Source organism: Lingula anatina, chromosome 8 (genome assembly GCF_051362555.1).
Source record: "Lingula anatina isolate TDL-2025a chromosome 8, LinAna3.0, whole genome shotgun sequence".
NCBI lineage: Eukaryota > Metazoa > Brachiopoda > Lingulata > Lingulida > Lingulidae > Lingula > Lingula anatina.
In genome coordinates, this window is record NC_141774.1 from 17,511,753 (window position 1) to 17,531,083 (window position 19,331).

At 36.9% G+C, this 19,331-nt stretch overlaps 1 protein-coding gene across 7 annotated transcripts; it reads right to left on the reverse strand.

The window, feature by feature from the left end:
• Positions 1 to 343: 343 nt before the first annotated feature.
• LOC106158764 (double-stranded RNA-binding protein Staufen homolog) lies at positions 344 to 19,218 on the reverse strand. 7 transcript variants are annotated; one of them, XM_086994721.1, is made up of 17 exons: positions 19,042 to 19,218; positions 16,883 to 16,944; positions 16,205 to 16,354; positions 15,571 to 15,767; positions 15,095 to 15,308; positions 14,590 to 14,743; positions 14,198 to 14,394; positions 13,496 to 13,587; positions 12,930 to 13,154; positions 12,489 to 12,635; positions 11,954 to 12,103; positions 11,580 to 11,627; positions 10,637 to 10,784; positions 10,223 to 10,315; positions 9,802 to 9,941; positions 8,863 to 9,062; positions 344 to 3,803 (listed from the first exon to the last, which is right to left on the reverse strand). In XM_086994721.1, exons 2-17 carry the CDS (start codon positions 16,941 to 16,943, stop codon positions 3,716 to 3,718), a joined length of 2,304 nt encoding a protein of 767 aa, XP_086850847.1. In that variant the 5' UTR covers position 16,944; positions 19,042 to 19,218; the 3' UTR covers positions 344 to 3,715. The 7 variants fall into 7 exon arrangements, with proteins under 7 accessions (XP_086850847.1, XP_086850844.1, XP_086850845.1 ...); XM_086994718.1 differs by having other exon boundaries at positions 12,918 to 13,154; XM_086994719.1 differs by having other exon boundaries at positions 12,918 to 13,154; positions 16,883 to 17,024; positions 19,042 to 19,215.
• Between the last annotated feature and the right edge of the window lie 113 nt (positions 19,219 to 19,331).

The window sequence follows — 19,331 nt, forward strand, 5'->3', positions numbered from 1 at the left end:
TGTGCTTTCAAATGTCCAAAAGTCATGATTTTATATGTCTAAATATCCTGCAAAGCTATTTCCTTTGTCCAATTCAGAAACAAAAAATTTTATATAAAATCCCAAGTTCACAATGTTGATATTTCCATTTGAAATGCCAGGAAGATGTGACTGTTCAGTTGAATCATGTTACATACAAAAAAATGATGCACAACACGATATCCAACTGCAAAAACAGGTCAAGCAATGATCCACACGTTTTTCTTTATTTTTTTTAGGAAACTCAGATTTGGTGCAAAATTCCCATACAGGACGTCTTCAAATATTAAACAGCCCTTTTGAAATGAAAAAGAAAAAAGCAACATCATGTAACAAGTAGTTTATTTCCAAACAAAAACCAGTGCAACAGAAAACCTCTGCTTTGTGGCAAAACACTGCCAAGTTGACATTGCAATTAACAGCAAGGCCACATGAGAATTTCACTTCTTTGACAAATTGATATTACATCCAGTGTCAATGATTGCCACTAGTATGACAACTACATATAATTACAAGTCAAAGTATCTCGCTCATCACCTTTATATCAACTACTGTTACAGTTTTTTTCTCAGGCATGCATTTTTATCCTTTTGAGGATCTGGAAAACTAGCTTAGCTGGTTATGATGTGATTGCGTTGGGTGTGACAGCTTCACAACTAACACAACCATCAATGTTCAGTGGTCAAGATCCTGATTGTGTTAGATGTGACAGGAAGAACAACTGATAACACCGTTTGGTATCACTACCATTGTGTTAGGTGTGACAAATTCACAACCAACACAATCCATCATAGTGTAACTGGTGCCTTCCAGTCACACAACCAGCCAGCCAGCTAGAAGAAGGGAAGGAAGGAAATATTATGCAGAATACTGTGCTGAGGGTTAAGGCATTTAACAGTTTCAGTAAGAGTGCAAAACCAATGGTTTCTATTTTTACATCATATTTGTGAATGAAGGCTATATTTATTATTACAGTAATTACCTTTCTACCACATAGAGTGATTGTGTTCTTACTGGCGTGAGTTTTATGTAATATGCCAATTGTCTTCAGCCCAGGCTGATAGACATACTGTAGACATTCATAACAAAATAAAATCAAAACTTACAACAATATTGAAATGTTTTGCTGTACAAAAAAACTTATGCTCAGCCTTTTCCCCTCACCAAAGATAAAACTACACAGATTCCCCCCAAAAAAAGTCTCCCCGGATTTGTGATATTATTTATCTTCCTTCCTTCCCTTCACATTAAATAACAAAACTATCACTACCTCTTATGATAAGACATGAAGACAACAATTGGAACTTGAGGTCCCAAGAAAAAAATAATTAAAAGGTCAATTGTAAGCAATGGAATTATACAAGGTTTTTAAGGCAAGTATATGTTCATTAACAACATTTAGTTTAGCACAGTGGCAGCAAATTATCTTTGTTCCCACATTTTCTGGTTATTTTGTCAAACTTTCAAGCTCTATTTATGTAAATCTTTCATCTACAAAGAGACAGAATCTGCTTATTCCACAGCATATCCCTTTCATGTAACACAACCTTATAAATGTCCTTCCATCTTTGCTGCCACCATGCAACAACTTTTTCAAGCGTTCAATACCTCACTGAGGGTACATGAAGACCGACTTTGCAAAAAAGCTTAAAAGAAAACAATACAGAAAACACTAAATATTGAAACGAACATCAGGGTAAAAGTTTGACCAAGCTATGTGACAAGCATGCATTTTGTCACTGTAGACTATGAAAGGTGTTCCCTCTCTGATCTTTAAAAAGAAATGGTGCAGTGGGAGATCTGTTCTCTTTACCATGCTGCTTTTTGTCTCACTTTTATTTGCCAGTTGATTTTTATCAAATTTTCCCCCCAAAAATATTTTTTTCAAATATCAAATTTAGAGCATCAATAAATACATCGCAATTTCCAAAGGGAAAAGTTATTTTCTGACACTAAAAGAAGCATGCTATTATGAATTCAGTACATCCTCTTCAATATATATATATACACAATAAAATATTTTGGCCAGAAAAATATAAAACAACAACCCAGATGACTTCACCCATCCTAACGCAATTTAAGCCAGCTGTAAACTTCTTTTCATATCACATTCAAGCCTGATCAAACTTCCACCAAATCCAAGCTCTTAAAGCCATTTCTCAACTAATCAACAATAGTATAATTACATGCATGGATTAATATGGCAATTACATGTTTAAATGTACTTGAAGTCAGGTACAACATTACATTTCCTAGTCCAAACCATTTTAAAATGTCCACATGATATTGTCTTCTTTTTATCCAGCAAAACCCCCTGACAATGCCGACTCAGATTAACAAAACAGTCCCTCATTCCCTATATATATATTGTGAAGTGTTATCCACTGTGGTTCTGGAAAGGGTCCAAGCCAGAAACTAAACAACAGAACAGTCAGCAACATAAACACCAGTCACTTTGGATACAGGTCTCTGTGTTGTATGGTCAATTAGTTCAGTTCGCTGTTTCTGTCTGCTTTGGGCCAGTAGATTTTTAGACCCTGGTGCCTCAAACGGAGAACAGAGTAAAATAATTAAGACACAGGCTGACAAAACATGGGATATTTCTAGTATGGTTGGACTAGCAAAAGTTATAATAAGACATTAACAGTAAACAATTTTATGGAAAGTGTTGTCCAGGCATTTATCTATACAAATGTGTATAGCAAGTAGTGAATTCTATCAACTGCTTAAACTGGAAGTAGTAAGTCAAGTTACAGAGGGGAAAAAAGCCTCATTATGATTCTGCTCATATATTCGAAGACTTCACCCTCACTCTGTTGTAGGGACATTTGATTTTATGCCTGTGATTACAGAATTCACACTTGCTATACTGTTCCTAGAACAGGTATTCCAGGTAAAAAGACAAAGCAAAAAGTACATTTCAAGATGGTGTCTCCATGTGTTCAAACAGTGTTCATACAGGGATCTCATACACAACCAAGTCATTGGGAAAATTTTCAAATTGCCTCCTGGCAACAATGACTGAAATCTGACTTCAGTGAAAGACATATTACAAACCCAGCATGCAAAGGTGGTTTTTAAAAGGAAAATCTTCAATATATGTGCCTCATTGCAAACTAGAAATACTCAGCTTACAGGAGAAAGTTCACTGATTCCTGACCCAAGGACAAGCTGGTATCAATATTACAGCCAGGCCCTTATCACACTGCTTGAAGACGGAGACCACTCACCTTTTAACCAACACATCAGGTACTTGTACCTAATTTCTAGTAACAATAATATGCATATTAATAGCTTCAAGTCCACACAAAGAATCAAGATATTTGAACAATGTCTGAGGCAGTTGATGCATCTTCAGCTCACACTTTCCTAAAGCAGTGTTGTCACCATAACAACACTACATGGTTGCTAAGGTGAAAGGTCACTTTTGACCAATCCCAACAAACAGCACAGTCATGATGGAAACTAATCCCACAGTTGCCATGACAACTACTTTTGGTTGACACAGCAACAGGTGCCAGTTACCATGTTTAAGTTCAAGCCACTAACCCTCCACCATTCCTCTCTTCAGCTTCTAGGCAAACTGCTTCAAGAATGTATTGTTAGATGCATAATAATTATTCCAACTGCCATTCTAGTCTTTTTCATGTTGTCTTCATATGTGATCATGTGACTCTTCATCTTGACCAATGAGAGCCTACTGTTTGTCCTGCTTGATGGCTGAAGCGGGCAGCAGCCCCGGAAGCTTCTGGTCACCAAGTGAAGGTTCTTTTTTAACGTGGGGCCTGGAAGGCAGAAGCAGGAAATCTATTTCCTGGTATTGTGACATTCAAACAGCGAATAGTTTTAATGTGAATATATAGCAATGAAATCGTGTTTGTATATAATACAATTTCATTTAGTCCACAAATATGTAAGGTTTGACAAAAAAAAAAAAAAAAAAAAAAAAAAAAAATTATGTTAGTTTTTCTGCTCTATGAGGTTTAAAAGAAAGATAACTTTAGGATAATCACTGTATTTATAGTAGGGGGGGTCCTTAGATAACCTTTTTCCCCAAAACAGTGCCAAAACCACCTAAAAAGATGCTTATACATCTTAAAAACAAACTGCAAAAAACCAAATTAGTCTATCTCTATTATCAGAGCTGCTACTTGGGTTTTAGTATTTTGGAGAAAAATCACCAAAAATACTTAAACTCTGTATTTTGTAAGATATGATGGTTTTTCATATCAATGATTATGCTTGCATTTTAACACAAATTTCATTGTGACTAACAATTCTGACAGACTAAATGCATATGAAAACTAAACTGAATGTTCTAACACCTAGATAATGATTCATAATAAGTTCAAAAAGACAGGAATTCAATAAGAATTCAATTCACTAAGAATTCAATGCTTTTTGGAAGCTTAAGTCAGTTAGCGTTATGGTGGATCTTTCTTTCTTTTTTCCCAACAACTTTTTCAGGTTCATTCTAAACTGTTCTAGAGTTAACATCCTTCTCTTCCCTCCATTAATATTGAATATCCTGAAGACAGGACTACATTTTGGCAGTGATAGGGATGTGTCTCTAGCGTATGTGACTCCCCACCCCCCATGAAATTTTGACTCCCCCTACAGAACTTTATAAATCTTATTTTATTTGAGTATATGACTTTTATCTTGTAGTATGCATGATAGAGGATGCATTGGCACAGGTAAATGTTTTCATGAGAATAGAAGAAAATTAAAATGTGTATTCTACCAAACAATGAATCCCCTATGGAAAAGCTGTTCATTTGATATTTGGTGATCATTTCAATTTTGACCTATTTTTTACCACCAAACTTTCAAATACTAACAAAATATACGTCACAATGCAAACTATGTGGAAAATAATGGTATGGTAACTAAATATAAAATGGGGTTTTGTCTTCATGAGAGTCCAAATACCATGGATATGAAAATGGAGATTTTTCAAGATGTTTTTTTCATTTTTTTCACCCAATATTTTACAATTAAACTTTCTAATATTTCTAATATGTTCTTAATGAAGTATACTTAATGGAAAGGTATTGAAATGATCATCAAATATCAAATAAATAGCTTTTTCATAGGGGAGTCTTTGGGTTGTAGAAGTCATATACTCAAAAAAATAAAATAAGATTTATAAAGGTTTGTAGGGGGGAGTCAAAATTTCATGGGGGGAGTCAGATTTTCATTATGAAATTTTGACTGGGGGGGGGGAGGGGGGGGTCAGATTTTCATGTTACATCAGTATTCAGTAGAAACAGTTTTCCTTAATTTGCTAGTTTCTTTTAGCACAGTGCCTCAAGCCACAGCCTCTAGTTTTGGTTTCTTCCTAAATCTTTGATCAGTGTCACCACACTGCCGTTCTATTTGAAGGTTGTGGACAGGGGTCTCATCCATGTTTTCACACTGATCAAACACAGAATATTCAACTGGATATTCACCAAATCGATAGTATTCTCTGCGTTGCATAGCCAGAACCTTTGCCATTTCTGGTAATATCTTCTTTGTCAAAGCTATGCACAGATCACGGACCCATGTATATTAGCAGACTACTACAACACATCTATATCTAATGTCATGGATGAGGTTGCACCAGTTCTAACTAAAATAAAAATAGAGAAAACGTGGGCTGAGTGGTTTACACCGGAGCTGTGTGAAGAAAGGAAACATGTCAGGAAACTGGAAAGGAAATGGTGTCACTCTCACTTAGAAATTCATCGGCAATTGTTCATATCTGCGCGATCTCACTATCACTCTCTTCTTGTGGCACACAAGAAAGAATATCACCGCTCCCGTATTGAATCTGCTGATCAGAAAACACTTTTCAAGATCGTGGACCAAATATCAGAATCAAAATCATCTCAACTGAATGTCCTCCCAGACATGGAAATCTCAGAGCTCCCTCAACTTTTTTCAAATTACTTTACAGATAAGATCAAGAGCATTCGAAATGATCTCGTTTCTTATTCTTCTGTAGAAATCTCAGAAACCCCAGTTACCTGTACTCATGCAGTATTGACTGAATTTTCACCTGTATCAGAAGAAGATGTTTTAGCATTAATGAAAAGCATGAATTCTAAATCTTCTGCCTTAGATCCTGTGCCAACACATATTATCAAAGAGTGCATTACTGTTCTGGCCCCAGTTATTTTAAAGATAGTGAATCTTTCTTTTACAACAGGCATCTTCCCATCCAACTGCAAAGCAGCAATTGTTAGACCCTTGTTAAAAAAACAAGGCCTGTGCAAACAAGTGTTTAAAAATTATCGACCAACATCAAACTTGCCCTTCTTAGGGAAGTTTCTTGAGAAAATGGCATGTATACAACTGAATAACTATCTAGCTCAAAACAGTCTATATGGCAAGTTTCAATCAGCTTATAGAGAAGGACATAGCACAGAAACAGCTCTCCTAAGGGTTCATAATGACATCATGCTTTCTTTAGACAAACAAAAAGATGTTATTTTAGTCCTTTTAGATCTGTCTGCTGCATTCGACACCATTGACCACAACATACTTCTGCACAGACTACAGTACCGATTTGGAGTAAAAGATTTAGCACTTAATTGGTTAACCTCATATCTAAAAGATCGAACACAAAAGGTGTCAATTGAGTCGTTGCTATCAGAGCCCACTATTTTAGAGTATGGTGTCCCTCAGGGGTCTGTGCTAGGTCCATTGCTCTTTTCATTGTATATGCTACCAGTAGAAGACATTATAGTTAAACATGGTCTCAACACTGTCATTTTTGCTGATGACACTCAAATTTATGTCACAAGTGAAAGTAATCGCTCCATGGCTATCACCTCAATAGAAACTTGTCTAGTTGAGATCCGAAATTGGATGAAAACAAACATGCTAGCACTAAATGATGGAAAAACTGAACTAATATGGTTTACATCAAGGTCTAAGTCAGACAGGGGAAATGCAATGAAATCTGATATTTGTATCGGTGGTGTCAACATCAATCCATCTAGCTATGTGAAAGATTTAGGTGTCACCTTTGATCAGTATGCAACTATGGATAGACGGATCTCTGAAATTTGCAAATCGGCATCATACTCACTTTGGCGAATTAGTAAGATACGTGACTTACTGGACAAAACTTCAACTGAAAAACTAGTCCATGCTTGCATTACTTCTAAGCTTGATTATTGCAACAGTCTCTTATATGGTTTAGGCAAAAATCATCTGAACAAACTTCAATTAATTCAAAATTCTGCAGCTAGGCTGGTAACTAAAATGGGATGGAATAACCGAGAGCATATAACACCTGTTTTGATGGAACTTCACTGGCTTCCAGTAAGAGAGAGAATTTTATTAAAAATTTTATGTGTCATTTTTAAAGCAGTCACTGAGAATAAACCACTTTATATCTCAGAACTTATGAAGCAACATCAGCATGGAAGAGTTACCAGGTCTTCAACTTTTAGTCATTTACTTTTAGAACACAGTGTCTTAGAGAAAAAAGCTGGTAAATTTTACGGTGAAAGGGCATTTATGATATATGCACCCAAAGTTTGGAACACTTTACCCTCTGAAATACGAGCAGCAGGTGACATAGATACTTTTAAAAAGCTTTTGAAAACTCATATTTTTAGAATAGCCTATCAGTAGCTATCATATAGTTAATTTTAGTTTTTAATAAGGTGTACTGTAATTTTATGATTAATTTTAAATGTTGTCACTTTAGGTTCTTATTATTTTAGAATATGAATAATTGGTTCTTTAAATTAGTTCTTAGTCCTTTAAAATTGTAATGTGTTCTTATATTAGCATTGTGTTATTTAGCTCTTTTAAGTGAATGTTGTAAGGCGCATTGAGATTTTTAATGGAATGCGCCATAGAAAAATAAATTATTATTATTATTATTATTATTTATTCAGATATGCACCAGCACATCGTTTCACACTCTCAACTACATATAGGCCATAGTTATCTTTCACTTTCTAGAATAATCCTTGGTTGAAACAGGAAAACTCAGGAGCATCTAGCTGAAAGAAATTCTCATGTACCTCATTTCTACTAAGCTCTAGATGTAATGATTGAAACTTTACTTTCAATTTGCTGTGTGTTGCACCCCTAGATATTGTTATGGCATGAAACTTGAATGCTACAACAGCAGCAACTATTCTCATATATTCCAATGCCAGAGCATCTCTTACAAGACAAGCTAGATGCCATCATTGTCTAGCTAGTTTTTCAGTAATACAGTATAGATACCCTAAAAAGATAATGAAATCATGAGAAATCTAAAAATGAAAAATGTCATCAAAACTATGAATAATGAATTACCATATTGATGTTATTGATATAAGGTGTCAATGCCGCCATGATTTGAGTATTTAGCTACCTTTCAAATAAACTTTTTACACAAATTTCTTAAAAACCAAATAAAAAATCCATCTATTTGGCTTTGGTGAGTTTGAAATAACTTGTCAGGCCCATATAACTTTCATTCATGTTGTAGGAAGACAGTCCCGAAACAGTAGAAAATCTTGAAAATCGCGCTAAAATGCTAAAAATCGCGTAATCATAAAATGCAAGTAGCAGCTGAGTTATCAATGATCTTTCAAAAAGAACATTTGAAATATTGTTTTTAGGTGTGTGAGGAACTTTTTAGCTGGTTTTGACATATTTTTGGAATTATGGACCCCCCCTATTTATAGCAACAGAACACTTCATTATCACAATTTTTAACAAAATTTTTCACTGGTCAATCTGATTTACATAAGAAACTGAGTCATTAAAATAAAAATAATAAATGGCCATATGATTCACACCACCCCAATGATATGATAAACCTCTATCACACCAGTTAAAACGACCTACCCATCTCCCCCAGCGAGGGCATCAGCTTTTGCACTAGCGCCATCTACAGCCTTGTCACCACCCATCTCCGCCATTGCTTTAAGTGCAGTCAAAGATGCTGCATTATGGGAAGCCTGTATGGTCGCTCCAGCTCCCTGACTTACTTGTGGCGGGTTCAAGGATACTGTAACCAAGGAGAGATATTCCGTCTTGTGGGGTCCCTGAAAACAGGTAAAGTATATTAGGTGTGATAGTGTACTGGATATAACATTGTGTTAGGTGTGACAGTGTACTGGATATAACATTGTGTTAGGTGTGACAGTGTACTGGATATAACATTGTGTTAGGCGTGACAGTGTACTGGATATAACATTGTGTTAGGCGTGACAGTGTACTGGATATAACATTGTGTTAGGCGTGACAGTGTACTGGAAATAACATTGTGTTAGGCGTGACAGTGTACTGGATATAACATTGTGTTAGGCGTGACAGTGTGCTGCATATAACATTGTGTTAGGCGTGACAGTGTGCTGGATATAACATTGTGTTAGGCGTGACAGTGTACTGGATATAACATTGTGTTAGGCGTGACAGTGTACTGGATATAACATTGTGTTAGGCGTGACAGTGTGCTGCATATAACATTGTGTTAGGCGTGACAGTGTACTGGATATAACATTGTGTTAGGTGTGACAGTGTGCTGCATATAACATTGTGTTAGGTGTGGCAGTGTACTAGTGAACTTTAAGTATGAAAGTATGCTACTGGTGATGTTCTGAGTGTCACAACTTCTAAGAATTCCCTACCAGAATCTTTTTATAACAACCACAAATAAATCCTAGAGGAAGAAAAAATTAGGATAATAATACCTCAAATGTGAGCAAACAGCCCATGGGCCTTATCAATTTCCTTCATGCTATAATAATAACACAGCAATTAGCTGCTTACAAGAGGACTTACTTTGGGAAAATCCGTAAACCTGACTTCTAAGCACAGCACCTCTGCCAGGTAGCAGAGTTGATCTTTGGGCTGGACAGTGGGTCTACTAGTCAGTGGTCTCTGCCCAGTACGCAGAATGGCTTCTGCAGTCTTAGAACTGCCTGTTATAAACAAGACACGTTATGAGGATAAGGATATGTAGTCGGGAAATAATTTAGTGAGAAAGATGATAGATTACTGTCTTGACTATAACATTTCAAACCATAAGTCTAAAAATCTACTGGCCCAAGGAAAAAACATTGGCCAGTAACCAAACAAATTTATTGACCACACTACTGGGTAAATCAGAACATACAATACTAAACAAAACTTTGATTCCACACTACTGGATGATCCAGAACATATAATATTAAGTATTATCAAACAGGCTAGGTTATATTACCTTTATCCAGCAGTTCCTGGGCAATGGCGGCTATAGTCTGAGGGGTAAACCTGGACTCTGGTACCACTCCTGGCTGAGAGGGGGGTGTGACACCTGGATATATTAATAAAGTAATGTATGAATTTTGTGGACAGAGTATTATATACAGTAAATGACTTTGACAAGATATTGACCCAAAGCATAAGTCTATAATTTTGTTATGCAACATGACTGCTGATGCGACAAGACTGTGTTAGATGTGACAAGACTTTGTTGACTAATTCTTATATTAAATTTTCTATTTCACAATTGTGCCAATGTATGAGCAATAGTATTAGTTGTGATTGTCTGAGCGACTACGTCTAGAAGTGGCACTTCGTCAGGTAGATATAACACATGAAGATCATGGTTGCTGAAGTTTATACTGAGGCATACCAGAGGAAGCATAGCCCTGGTCAGATCTGACCAGTACCCCAGGCACCTTGACTGACCGTCCGGACACGGGTTTAGCATCTACTGGCTCGGCTCCGTTACTAGCGCCTTCTGCACTGTCAACAAAGTGGACCTTCTTATCTATTCCTCCCTGTAAGAGATATAATATCATATACTGTTTATTTGGTGAAATGTATACATTTAGCAAAGTTTGGAATTTTTATACAGTGTATATTAGGGGGCAGGTGCCATAAAAAGTATTTTATTTCATGCAATAAAATTACTACATATGACAGCAGGTTTCCAGTATTTTCAGCATATTTCTACAACATGTATGTCTTCATTGCCAGATTTGCATCTCTTCTATCAAAGAGATTATTTTGATTTCATGACAACAAGTAATAATTCACAGAAGCTCAAAAATACCACGTAATTCAAAGAAAAAATACTGAAATTTTGATAAGCTTTCACTGAAGAGCACCAATAGCATTTCCAATGTTGATTCATATATGTTTCTAATGACTGATATGCAATAAAAGATTACCACTGAAGCAGACACTTTCAGTGCTATCCTAATCAATATTCATCTAACACTGCATATTACACGTTATCAAACTATTTGTGGTGTTCTACACTAATATTTCGGCACATTAAGCAAATCCTCAACACAGCACACTTCAAGAAATTACTTCAGTTCACTCTGAGTAAGACAAGACACAAACTAGTAAAATGTTGACCTAGCCTAATGTATGGTTAGAAAAATAACATCAAGTTACTTGTGAGGCTGTGTTTTGTATCATTCATCTAAAATACACATCATTATTTTAGTCAACTACATGTAAGCTGCTCTTTGCTGCACCCAGGACACATAGTGGATAATACACAGCAGACACTTGGTGGTTACAAAAAGGACACACAGTGGACAAACAATGGACACACCCTTTACCTCCTTGGCTGAATCCTCACTTTCACTTTCACTTTCAACAAGATGACACTATAACAGAACATCACTTATGATAACAGAGACTGCTTGACAGAGAACAAACCTTCATCTCTTAATATCCACTGACACATTGAAATTTTAAAATACCCCTGATACAAGCAAGCAGACACACACATATAATGCATGCATATAAATAATAACCAGGTGTTACCACAGGCACTTGCCATCATTATCCTTTAACAACAAGTGTGACTACTGCAGCATTCTTATAATAAAATAACGCAAGCCTGTTTCACAAATTGATCTTGAACTTAAGTCGTTTCGTGAAACAGTCCCCACACAGCTGTAACAGTTAATAAATACACAGTTCACATTACCTCTCCATTGGCTGTTTTGATAGAAGACTTGGTAGGCTGGGGTGCAGGGCGGCTATAGCCCAGCTCCTGTAGCATACTCTCTGCTGCATTTCTCTTGGCCAGCTTTTTGTTAGGCCCCGTGCCTTTACACTGCTTGTCACCCACTGTGACCTGTAAGGAGAAATTGAATGTTGAAGAAGTTATGGCAGGAGTTTCATGCTACATCAAAGCCAAAGACAAGTTTGACAGAATATGTTTAAGCAAGACAACAATCTGTTAACTACCTTCACCCTACTGTCAAGCAAAAGTTTTCAGATGGCACTAGCAACATTTGCTATTTTTGTAACATAACGTAACCTTGGCGTGTGTTTGTGTGCATGCACATGTGTGATTATGTATTTTTGCAACATAACAGTGTGTTGCTTATTAAATGATGTGAATCTCAATCTTATTACAAGTGTATGTGTCTGATCGTGTCTATGGTTGAGCCCATGTTAGCAGGCCTAAGTGCTTGCATATACATGTTCACTCTCCATTTCCCTGTGAGTCAATTCACCTGCATAATAAACTCTCTCTTCCTCGGCATCCCCTTCTCAGCCACCAGCGTGTACACAGGCTCCTTCTCCTTCTTAGCCTGCTGGATCTGAATTAGTCGACTAATGGGGTTGATACCCACGCCGTAGTCCAAGCTGGCTTTCTGGACCTGGAAAAACATGTCAAACATCAGATTTTGTAGACAAAACAACACAGCGGAAATGTACTTTTTTCTTGACCTGCAGAATTTATAGTAGATGCCCAATGGCTCTATGCCTATGCTGAAGATCAAGTTGATTTGCTGAACCTAGAGAATACTGCGAAGTAGTCTATGGAAAAGATTTGTACTGTGGTTATGGTTGAAGTACAAGACAAGATTATATTATTATTATTATTATTATTATTATTATTATTATTATTATTATCATATATGTTATATATTTATACTGGCCTCAGGTACAACCTTAACAAGGTTACGATTCTTCTTCTTAGCCATGGGTCTTTTGATCTTAGGCTTCACCACTTGTTGTGTGACTGGGGGCAACTTCTGCAGCCTCTCCAGCATCATCTCTGCTGCTCGTTTCTTTGAGATCTTCTTGCTGTTGCCCTCGCCTTCGGTTTCGAATTCCCCACACGTGCATTTCGTGATGAACAGTTTCATGTGCGGGGGACCAGATTCGCGGGTTATCTGTCACAAAGCATAGAGAAAAATTTCAGAAATGGGCAGGTTCCTTAAAACAGTTTGGAAAGAAATACATAGTGTCATATTGAAAGCAAGCATGAAGGAAAGACTTCTCTTATTTACATTATAATAAATACACTGAAACTTTCTACTACCATAAAGCACATTTTCTATTTTACAAAATGCTTCCTTCCACACTACTGAGAGTGCACTGTAAAATCATTCAATAAAAAAAAATAAAGAAATCACTCACAGTTTGAACCACCTTCATATTAGCATATGTGACACTGATATGCAGTGCTTATTAAGAGAAGCAACAGTTCACCGTTGAAACTAAACAAACATACTTCAAAGTTCACAGCTAGGTTCCTCTTGAGGGCAATTTCATGAACCAGGCTGATTTCCGACTTCAGCTGGTCATCAGTAGCACCATTAGCAGCTGAAAAACAAGAGAATTGTGTTAGTTGTGACAGAAACATAGTGTATTATGTTTTGGCAAAGAGATTGCAGTGGTAAGACATAAATGTTTAAGTTTTTAAAAGATGTAATTGCAGATGATTTCAGGCAAATGCTGGCTCTGGGTGCAAGTGTGTGCATACATATGTGTACAGAAATGCTTACATGCAAGTTCTAAAATATAACATTTCTTATTTTCAATCAATAAAATCTAACATTTATGCCTTACATCAAAGACAGCATAGTATGAGAGAAAGTAACTGCATGTGACTATGCCAGTGTTATCCAGACATGGGGAAACCACCTGTCCCACTGGAGATGACCAAATTGAAATGCTAGAGGACCTGCAAGATTTTTAATATCCAAAGTCTTTAGGACTAGCTAGGTTTATGTGAAAATACAACACATAATAATAATAACTAGCATGTAAACATAGTCTAACAGAAATAAATTACTTAGTTTGAACTCCGAAGAATGTTGTGAGAACATTCAGATTTCTTCTTGTGTATGTCCTCTAGACCTTCAGCATTTTCAAAGTTTTTCCCCATGTCTGGTAACCTACTGCATGTGCTGCAAATCTCCAGGATACTTACCACCGTCACCCACTCCGTCGCTCACTTGGAGTGGTGCTTTCTCTTGGTTTGGCATAGGGAGAGCGGCCAGCGTTTTCAGCGCCTTTGAAGCGGCAAGATGGCGAGCAGCCTGGCGCGTGTTGCCCTCACCCATGAATTCTCGGTTGCCCACCTTCAAGGACACGTAGAACACTTTCTGTGCTTTTGGATAATGATATCTAGAAAAGAAAGTCTGGATATTACCCGGGTTGCAGCTATGTTGTCAATTTATCTGCCAATTTGGAAGTCTTCTACTATGATATTTTCTTACCTACGCTGCTGCTTGACTTAGCTGGTTTGTGCTTTAGAAAAAGGGTCATTATTAATCTTTGCAAATAGGCTGTTATCTACCTTTGGTTGTACATGTTATTTACCTTTGGTTGTACATGCCCCTGAAGTCCAAGTTAGGTGGCCCATAGCACGCAGGTCTGGGAGGCTCAATGGGGCGGTACACAGCAGGTTCTCCTCGTTTCATGGCCAGAGCATTCAGTTCCACTGTGGGAGTTATGGTACCGGAGGAAGAAGGATCTTGGGGAAAGAATAACAGAATGATTTCATGAAATTGTCCTTAAAAAAGGTGGCAGAATAACATAATAATCTGACATACTGATTAAAAAGAAAAATAAGTCAAGTGAAGTCAGTTATTTTATATTTCATCTTTGGACAGTTGGCTTTAGAATAACTAGTAACAATGAAAAACAATTTAAAGGAAAACTATTTGGAAAAAAATAAATAAAAGTTGTTTCTGCCATCATACTCATAATTCATCTTCATATCAAGATGTCAATAATGAAAAATAATAAGAGGCTCACAAAGGCCCCACCCTCTAATACAATGATTCTTTTTCATCAAAACTGTAACAAAGTTTATTCAGCATACCACAGACTCCTGTACCATCCACATACTTTGCTGGTTTAGGCGGAGGATGTTTGTACTGTGTCTTCTCTAACGCAATGTCAGCTGCTGCATGCTGCGCCTTTTTGATGCTGGCGCCATTTGCTGCGTACTCTTCGTCACCTAACTTGAGCTTCACAAAGAAAGTTTTCTTGTGAGCTGGGCCTTGTTCGTCAGTTAATGTGTATTGGTGGAGTATCTGAGGAGAATAAAAACAAAACCAATCAGTACTTTCCTTTTTTTTTTCTTTTCCTAGATTTAAGAACAAATATCAATATTAGAAAACATACAAGTATTCAAATGAATCCTCAATTAAAGAAAATATGTACATAATATAATATCTAAAAAATTACAATCAAAATCAAACATTTTTTTAACATAAGAACAGACCTCAATGTGATTTTTAAAAGATGAAATGTTTTCCAAAGACTTTCTACTAAATTACATGACAATTCAGGTACCTTATTGTAGCGGGCTAACTCATTGATTAAGCACATTGGGGTTTTCTCTTTTGTGTTTGCCATGGACACTTGACCATCTCCACCTGCCCCGGGTGGTGTCGGGACAGCGGTGGCAGTGGCGGGATCTGACTTTCTGTGGAATACTGGAGCATCTTTGACTGGCACCATCTGCTGGGCCATCACTGCTCCAGCACCACCTGGTGGACAGTGAGAGGAAAGAGAGAAATTTACAAATCTGAATATGAAAAATGCTGTTATTTTGCTACAGATAAATCAAAAATTATTTGGGATAATTTGTTAAACTATTTTCCTGATGTGTCTTTTCATCCCCCCACCACACTGCCCCTTCCATTCTTTTGCAACTTATACAGTACACATTCCAAACATATTCCAACAGAGAAAGATATTTCACGTTTTTTACAAATGCTACAAATAAGTGGTTCATTCATATAAATTTTTCAATATACTCAACAATTTATTTAAAAGCTTATAGAATAGTTAAGAAAAATGTAAAGCCTATTACAGTTACAGTAATGTTGTCAATTAACTTCTTGGTTTACTAAACTGTTTATATCCCCCTCCCACTCTTCTACTTGCCACCCCACCCCTCTCCCTAAGCCCTACCCACACATACCAGGTATAACAGCTGTGGGGATAACTCCGGGTACGGTTACCAGCCCAGGGGTTAACCCAACCCCTGGGGCGGGAGCCATCATCCCCTGGGGTGAGGCCAGCTGCAGCATGGGGGTGGTGGCTGCAGCAGTGCTCACCGCTATACCAGATCCTGACAGAGAGAGCGAGAGAAAGAACCTGTTATAAAATATGACTGGCTGATTTTATCACACATAGCTGATAGATCTACCTCAGGCAGGATGTTTTGAACTTCCCATACTACTTCAATTGGTTCTATGTTCCATTGCTTTTTCTACTTTTATCTTTTAGATATATATTATTGTGGTAACTAAACATGAGAAGGTCCGTCTTAGTAAGAAATTGATTTCTGGGTCAATTGGACAACTGGTTCCCAGTCAACAATTTTCATCGTTCTTGATTTTGTTGTTGGTCACTTCCATACAATCTAATAGAAACAAACTGTCAGGAGATAATACTACACACATTAAGAAAATGTCAAAAACCTTTACTAGCAAAATTGGGCTGGTAACTTTTTTTTTTACCAAAGCGGCCAATTTATTTCAGACCAGTGTCTAAGGTCTAGGACTATGATCTCAGATTGGTGTAAGAGTTATCAGTAAGTTTTTTTTAGGGCAACTGTATCACACTGGTCATCACTCACCTGTATTTACTCACTCACCTGTATTTCCAGGGCCAGGGTCACTGACACCAGGAGGGGGGGTTTGTTTCATCTGTGACATCCTAGAAATAATGATATGAATGGTAACACTGTCTTAAGAAATCTAACACCAGGAGGGGGGGTTTGTTTCATCTGTGACATCCTAGAAATAAAGATATGAATGGTAACACTGTCTTAAGAAATCTAACACCAGGAGGGGGGTTTGTTTCATCTGTGACATCCTAGAAATAAAGATATGAATGGTAACACTGTCTTAAGAAAGCTTACACCAGCAGTAAGGGGTTTGTTTCATCTGTGACTTCCTAGAACTAGAGATATGAAAGGTAACATTGTCTTAAGAAAGCTAACACCAGGAGTGGGGGGTTTGTTTCATCTGTGACATCCTAGAAATAGAGATTATCAGATAGATATGAATGGTGGCATTGTCTGAAGAAAGAAAAAACATCAGGAGTGGGGAGGGTTGTTTTATCTGTAATATCCTGGAAATAGACATATATAATAGTAGGAATGGTGAATTCGTCTTTAGGAAGAAAAAAATTCAAGGAGGGGGGTTTGTTTCATCTGTGAGGTAACAAAGGAAGAGACACACATACAAGAAAAATGTCTTTCATCAGGAGATCTGCTTGTATTTTATTCATACTATGTCACTTGCTTCAAAAATGTCCATTAACAGACCCATAAATAGTAAAAGGATGACCAAAAGGTTTTGCAAAAAATTCCACCGTTAATCTGATATATCAACCCCTCCCTCCCCTTTAAAAAAAGATCAATGCCTCTGAAAACAACTTACCTTGACCTGCAAATATAAAAAACAGCTGTAGGTCACAGAATCTGTGATGCGCTAATTGCCTGATAGGGTTAAGCATCAACTTGAATTTGGGAAAGTTGTGCTATGAATTGGAGAATTTTAGACATAGAAACCATGGAGACACCCGTAATAAAACAGTTCTGAAGAATGAATCACAAAGTGATAATTATTTCTTACCAAAAATATCATTTTAGTTGAAAATTGAAGACTTAGAAGTGCAAGACTTAGAAGTGCAAGCTTCCCAACCGGATTCTTGACTCCTGTTTACTATGCAAAAACAATATTTTGACTAGTGTTAACCACTGCAAATAATAACAGGCCACAAGGTCTCCATGGTATCCCAATGTAAAGTGTCTGCTGTTTAGTTATTTCCCCCATTTATTTGCTCAGCAAAATTGACCGGTTTAAAAGTGCTTAAAAAGTTCAATTATAGAAAAGCAAATGGACATCAAAGGGTCTTTACCCCTACAGGTAAGAAAAGTGAAAGAACATGGGCTGTTATTGAATTTGGAAACACACCTCACAGGTATATAATGACCATTCTGTCAGATAGCTCAACCTGATAGCCCCGTCTTTTATGAGACAACATTGACAAGAAGTACATCACAGATCACATAGCTAATAATCTCTCAGGTCTAAGGAAAAGGGCACATTTTCAAAGCTAAATATCTGCATTATTAACAACCAATTTGTTTATATATATTGGTATGTAAATTGATAACTGAACAAGTACTCTAAACTGTATCTCCCATAAGCCATGTTGTAATTGATCAGTTGTCTTATTAGACCTGCTGAAAGTTAAGTCAGTGAGCACATGATCTACCTATAAGTCAGTTAGGCCAGCTACTTCATTATAAACTGAGCTAGAGTTCTTGTCAGGTCTGTCCTCTTTTAAAAACAAATTCAGAAATAATGATGTTGTAAAGGAAGAAACATAGCTGGGACACAAATGTAATTAAATTGATTGTGAATGGCCAGGACCTGCTTCTTATTATCAATACTTTATTCATGCAATGCAATGATTCTTGCTACAACCCAGTCTTATCTCAGACACCGAGATAGGCTAGAGTGAGAATGGAGGAAAATTTGTTGGAATGCTGCCAACGGTATGCTCTATGCTTATTCTATTTATTTATCATTATAATCGAATGCAATTTTCAAAGTACCTTTATAATCTTCTTGTTGCACTCCTTTCGCATAAAACTGTCACTTTAACTATCAAATTATTGGATAGGAAATACCATAACATGTGGAAATGTTACTGACTACTACACAGACACTACGGTTTCTTTCTCATTCAGCGTTTTTCTCCCCGGCGTTCGTTCACTGTTTTCTCAATAAAAATACTCACCTAAACAAAAGCAAACTGTATATTTCCAAGCTTTAGGCTAATTTAAATATTTCCACGTAGGTCAGGTAAAAATTACGCTATTCATGAGAGAAAAAAATCGATGGCAAACAGTAAAGAAAATGACAGACTAACACCCTTCCATGTTGGTCTGCACCCAGAGTGACGTCATTAGGAAGTTTTTCGAGATTTTAGTTTCGCAGGATTTTTAACTTTCAAATACAAGATTAAACCATCAAAATTGTCTTTTTATGATTTACTCCACAATCTGAAGTACAAAATATACACAGACG

Coding starts and splice junctions, on each gene's coding strand:
- LOC106158764 (XM_086994718.1), bottom strand. CDS start 16,943: ATGTCACAGATGAAACAAACCCCCCCTCCTGGTGTCAGTGACCCTGGC. Junction 16,355..16,882: donor CCCTGGCCCTGGAAATACAG/GTGAGTGAGTAA, acceptor TCTCTCTGTCAG/GATCTGGTATAGCGGTGAGC. Junction 15,768..16,204: donor CCCCACAGCTGTTATACCTG/GTATGTGTGGGT, acceptor ACTGTCCACCAG/GTGGTGCTGGAGCAGTGATG.